Source organism: Fukomys damarensis, unplaced genomic scaffold, assembly GCF_012274545.1.
Source record: "Fukomys damarensis isolate Sample0158 unplaced genomic scaffold, DMR_v1.0_HiC HiC_scaffold_12, whole genome shotgun sequence".
Classification (NCBI taxonomy): Eukaryota; Metazoa; Chordata; class Mammalia; order Rodentia; family Bathyergidae; genus Fukomys; species Fukomys damarensis.
The window spans coordinates 19,465,342-19,471,051 of NW_022900924.1; the positions used below are offsets into that span (position 1 = coordinate 19,465,342).

The following is a 5,710-nucleotide window of genomic DNA, read 5'->3' on the forward strand; positions in this document are numbered from 1 at the left end:
GGCACTCAGAGGGTTAAAAGCATTGGCGCCGAGCGGCGGGGGCTCCTCCCACTGATCATATTTACCCATGAGCGCCTTTCTAATTATGGCCTCCAGCCCCATGTTGGTGCTGGCCTGCTCCGGCACCGCCTGGCTTCTACAGGTCATTAGGCCTGGGATGGAGAGACAGAGAGACAGACGACACACACGGGCCGGGCGGGAGCGGGGCGCGGGGAGAGAGAACACACAGTGAGCACATTTCGCAAAGCAACACGTGTCTCCATTTCCCTCCCCGTCACCCTGCAGGGTGCTGCGGGCAGTGGGGGGGCGTGAGGGGACCCTGGGGGTTCCCAGGCAGCCCAGCTGGGGAAGGGAAGAGGCCCGGCCTCTGGGAAGTCAGAGCCCCTGCTCCACTCCAGTCCCGACCCCGGCATAGGCTGCTGCTTATTTTTAACTCCAGTGGCTTCAAGTGGGGCCAGGAGGAGAATGCTGGCCTGGCCAGGGGAGGGGAGGCTGGGCCTGGCATGGAGCCTGAGCTGGGAGCCGATGGTGGCAGGACAGGGCTGGGGGTGAAGATACAGCCCAGCTCCTCCAGCTTTGGGGGGACCCCCCAAGCTGGGCCTATCTACCCCCCATCCAGGAGCCAGAGCAGAAAGAGGAGAAGAGACGGTCGGGGTGGGGCTGGCAGCCATGCAGTTAGTGCATGCGGGGACAGGGAGCGCTAGAGACAGCTGAGGACCACTCCGCCCAGCCCCAGCTGGCCTGGCCCGTGACAAGGAACAGCGGTGGACGCCACCACCTGGTCCTGAGTGAGGCTTCTGGATCCCACTCAGACCCCTTTTGGTTCCCAGTTTCCTTTCTCTCTGAACCATGCCGGGACCTCTGCAGACCAGGCAGGCAGAGCCTCCTCTCAGCACTCTGAGTACCCAGACCTGACTGACTGAACCTCTCAGGGAGCCCCAGGAACTGTACACCTCTGTGCAGACAGTGGGGACAGAAGAGCCACACGCGGGGCTCCGGGTTTGTACGCCAGCCTCGCCCCTCAGAGCCCCGCTTCTGGGAGGCTGCGGGACACAATGCTCACAGCCCATCGGGTGCTGCCCATGCCACCTCCCGGCAGCACTTAAAAAGCCAAGCCCATCAAGAAAAACCAGGATTCCCAACAGGGGTAGAAAGAAGTTAAAACCCCAGGCGTTCAGCAAACATGGGAGAGCGGCAGTGCTGCCACAGGGCGGACCCCAGGCCTGACCGCACCACAGGGCTTGCCCAGAGGTCGCAGCTCAGGGTGGCGTTTCTCCACTAAAGGCCAAGTCCCAGGCTGGAGAAGGGGCCTGGGAAACATTTTTGCCCATTAATCTGCACTAAGGAAAAAAATCACCTGGGCGTGGTGGTGCATGCCTGTCCCCAGCCCTCGGGGAAGCTGAGGCAGGAGGGCTCTGAGTCTGAGCCGGGCTAGGGAACTGTGTGAGAACCTGTCTCAGGATAAAATATAGAACAAGGGCCAGGGATGCAGCTCAGCGTTTCCACAAAAAACAAAAAAACGAAAGCCATTTCTGACATCCACATTTTAGCACCAATCTTCAGCAGTCTTTAGCAGCGTGAATTCTGACACGCGGGTACACCAGGGTGGCTGGTGGCTCCACCACAATCTGGGAGGCTCTGCAAACCCTTTCCAACCAACCCATCTCCACCGAAGGTCTCCCCCCGGGGCCCTTCGAGGCCCTGCGCGTGTCCAGTCCGGGCAGATGACGCACCCTGTGGGACCCCAGTGCCTCCCTAATGTCCAAAAGGTGGCCTCCCCCCTTGCCGTGTTCCCAGGGCACGAGGCCCCTGGGTCCACCTGGGAGCCGCTGGCACCCACCCCGCTGGTTTCTGTTTCCAGGGAGCACTGTTCGTACAAGCTCCCGGGACAGACCCTAAAGCACCCCGGCCCCAGGCTGCGAACCCTCTGGTTCCTCCCAGGGCAGTGGAAACAGCCGCCCGAGGACGCTGGAGGGCCACTGGGTCCAGCGCCACGGAAGTCAGATTTGGCTTCTGACCACATGTGAACTTTACACCACCTCCCACGTGCACCTGCATCTGCTGGGGCAAAAAATGAAACGCGGACCCAGCTTCTCAAGGAGACTGAGGCGCTGGCCAGGAAGCCCAGGCCAGACGTGCCGGCCTCCACCTGTGACACTACAGCAGGAGGGCGACCCCACTGTCCTGCAGCGCAGGCACTTTCTACACGGACAGCAGCTGCCCGCTGTGCCTGGCTCCCCACAGGCTGCCTGGGGCCAGGAGGAGGGACTTTCAGTGAACGAGGACAGGCCACTGTCCTGAGGCACAGTGGGCGGCAGGCCAGTTACCTGCTCCGGTGATGGCCGGCATGTTGAAGATCTCTGTCCCAGGCTGGCTGATATCTGAGACGGGGAGGGTACGACGGTGAGACCACAGCCCCGAGTCCCTGAGCTCAGCTCCCACCGACTGGGGGACCCCTGTGCAACCCATGGAGGTGCAGCCACAGTCCGCAGGGTCTACATTCCGGGCACGGTGCCAGGGCCTGGAGTCCACACCCAGCAACCATAGCAGGGGAAGGAAGGGGCCAGTGAGGCCACTGCAGCCAGCCCTCTTGGCTGTGTGTGTGTGGCAACTCTGTGCCGTGAAAGACTCAGAGTCTGAGCCAGGCAGCGCAGTGCAGTCCTGGAATCCTAGCACTCAGGAGGCTGAGGCAGGAGGAGCGCCCTGAGTTTGAGGCCAGCCTGGGCTTCACAGTGGCCCCGCCTATGCCAGGACGGGGTGTCCCCTTACTGTATTCTGGCTCCGTCCGGCTGTGGGTGTTGAGCTTCTTGTTGATCTCCTGCTTCTTGGACTTGACCATGGCGGAGTTGCTCTCGGTCAGCTTGCTGAAGAAGGCGGGCGGCTGGCTGGTGCTGCCTGGGGACTTGGAACCCATCCTGCCAGGAGGGCCAGACATCCGTCAGCTTGCTGGGCCATGGCCTCACCCGCACTCACTCCCACGGCTGTGTCCCCCCAGCCCTGCACCGGGCTCTGTTCCAGGAGTACCTGGGCTCTGCCTGATCCCCATCCCGGTACAGCAGTGGGTACATGGCACTCCGGGGGTGCCCGGGCTCTGTCATGCTCTCTGGTGGGGACACGGGCTCAATGCCATCCTCGCCGCCTCCTAGGACCGATGTCTTGCTCGGTTCTGGAGACCTGGGTGAGCGAGGGTCCCAGCTGTTGTCGGAGCCTCCTGCAGGAGCTGCTCCCCATGCGGCCAGGCCTCAGCAGGCTTCCCTCCCAGGATGCTGGGAGCTGCAGACTGTGAGTGGCCTTGGTGGCCCACCCTACCCACCACCTTTTAAAGACGTAAAACTAATGCCAGGCATGGTGGCATATGCCTGTCATCCCAGCACTCTGGGAGGCTGAGGCAGGAAGATCGTAAGTTCAAGCCAGCCTGGGCAACTTGGTGACTTAATACTCTGATTTAAAAAGTGCTGAGGGCCAAGGATTTAGCTTAGTGGGTCCGCCACCTGCCTTGCAAGCTCAAGGTCCTCAGTTGCATCCCTGGTACCAAAAGAAATAAAAACGTGTGAGGACAACTGAGTGCAAAGGGCCGAGGGCTGCGGGCCATGCTGGGCCACGCCGGGCGTCCCTGGCCTGAGGGGTGTGAACCTGGATGCACAGGTGTGCACACACGCTGCAGGCCAGGACACACGGGCAAGCGGGACCTCGCTGAGGCAGTGTCCGAGCCTTGCCAGCCGCTGCAGAGCCGCTGTGCCCCCGACAGGCCCAAGCCTTGTTCTCCCACCATGCAGCGCACCGGCGGGCCTGCCACCACCCAGCTACCCCTCTGGCTCACCTCTTGCCCCCCTCGCTGAGCGGGGAGCCTCGGGCCGTGGTGCTGAGCTCAGGGGGTGGGAGGTAGAGGTCACCAGGCGGGCGGCGGAGGTCCAGCACCGGGCAGCTGGCTCCAGGGAAGGAGTAGAGTGGTGCGGGCAGCGGCGAGCCAAGCTGCTGGGGGTGGTGCCGAGTGTAGTCCTGCGTGATGACCTCCTGCGGGCAGGGCAGGGTCTGTCAGCGGCTGCCCCAAGAGGCCCTGGCAGCATGGGGCGGGCAGCTCAGGGGTCATCCGTGGCCCTAGAGCTGGCCCTGCGCCCTGCACCCTTGGGGCGGGGAAGCGGGGCCACAGCGTCCCCCCTGGGACCTCACCCACCCGGCCACCCTCCGAACGGAGCTGTGTGTGCCTGCCCCCGGCGGGGTGGGTAGTTACACTGATGTGCTGTGCCAAGGTGACCACCCGCTGGTGACCTTTGACCCCTGAGGCCGTCTGCAGCAGCGGGGTAGACACGGGCTGGCTCTCGGGCAGCGGCCGCAGGTGCGGGAGGTGGGCAGCTTCCCCTCCGAGCTTCCCGGGGCCTGAATGGAGAGCGGGCCAATCAGGGGGTGCCTGTCTCCCCATCTTTGCGACAGGGTCACGGTGTCCCCATCTCATGGGGAGGGATACCTGGCTGTTTGTGCCGCAGCTCCCCCTCCAGGTGGCCCTTGTCTAGCTCCTCCAGGTGCTTGGGGAGCCCCTTGTCGTGGGTCAGGCTGGGGGAGCTCACTGGGCTGATGGGCTCCACCCCTTCTGGGCTGTAGCCATGGTAACCTGCAAAGGATGGGACCCGGGTCAGAGGCGGGGCAGCACCAAGGGGCAGAGCTGCCTCCTTGGCTGGCTGGGGCCCTGGGGTAAAGGGGTGCAGCTGGGACCGGGTGTGAACCCCAGTGAACCAGAGGGGCTGGGGCTGGACAGAAAGGACAAAGGGAGAGTCGACAGAGACAGAGGCAGACAGACAGGCACTGAGCGGGACAGAGAGAGAAGTGGGTGGCCAGAGACCCAGGCAACAGAGCAGGGCACGAGGAGGAAACAGCCAAGGGGCCCCGCCTGCACCCAGCCCAGCATGTGGGGGCTGTGTTCCAGGGGCGCCCCTTCTCCCCAGGGTGCCAGGGGCTGGGAACAGGTATCCCCAGGCTTCCTGAGGGCAGGGTGGGGTGCCCAGTTCCTCCTGGACAATGTGGGTGCTCCTGCCCCCCCAGTCTCCCTTCAAATCCACACAGCAGCAGGCAAAAACGATCGACCCCAAAGCCCCCCTGGAGCCCCACTCCCTGCTCCCCACACCATGGCGCAAAGGGGCAGGTGGGAGGCGCAGTTGGAGTCCAAATCACTACACATTATAAAAAAAAAAAAAAAAAAAACAAAAAAAAGAAAAAAAAAAAAAAAAAAAAAAAGAAAGAAAAAGGAAAAGGAAAAAGGAAAAAAAGAAAAGAAAAAAAAATCACGTTCAAATGATGTGCAAATAATGAGGGGCCCCAGACCAGGAGGGGCAGCGGCCGGAAAATCATCAGGGCGTGCAGATCGGCAGGGACGGGCTCAAAACCGAAACACCGAAACCAACAAAAAATGGGGAAATAAAAAGCAAAGGTCTGGAAACATCTGGCGGCTGCGAGGGTGGGCGGCGGGCCGGGACTCTTACCATGGCGAGGGGAGCCGCTGGCCCGCGAACCTCCTTCTCGCGGCCCCTTATCGTGGGCAATTTGACGCATGATTATCGCGTCTATGAAGGTGGCCGCTGTCAGGGTGGTCTTACCCAGAGAACGGAGCTCCAGTCCCTGGATGGAAAAGGGTTTACTTTGAGTCTTTCCCCGGTGCGGGTCGGAGGCCGAGGCGGGTGCCGGTGGGTCCGGGCTGGCGTGGTGGGGTGCGAGGCTC

General features: G+C 62.4%; 1 protein-coding gene across 1 annotated transcript in view; it reads right to left on the reverse strand.

Moving 5' to 3' along the window:
- Ncor2 (nuclear receptor corepressor 2) overlaps positions 1-5,710 on the reverse strand; it is an 80,521-nt gene that overhangs the window by 2,094 nt on the left and 72,717 nt on the right. Inside the window, exons 39-46 of the mRNA XM_033762684.1 lie at positions 5,589-5,707; positions 4,466-4,609; positions 4,232-4,377; positions 3,821-4,014; positions 3,025-3,174; positions 2,770-2,915; positions 2,328-2,381; positions 53-152 (exon numbers count right to left, since the gene is read on the reverse strand). Coding sequence (XP_033618575.1) covers positions 53-152; positions 2,328-2,381; positions 2,770-2,915; positions 3,025-3,174; positions 3,821-4,014; positions 4,232-4,377; positions 4,466-4,609; positions 5,589-5,707 — 1,053 coding nt within the window. The remainder of the gene's footprint in view (positions 1-52; positions 153-2,327; positions 2,382-2,769; positions 2,916-3,024; positions 3,175-3,820; positions 4,015-4,231; positions 4,378-4,465; positions 4,610-5,588; positions 5,708-5,710) is intronic.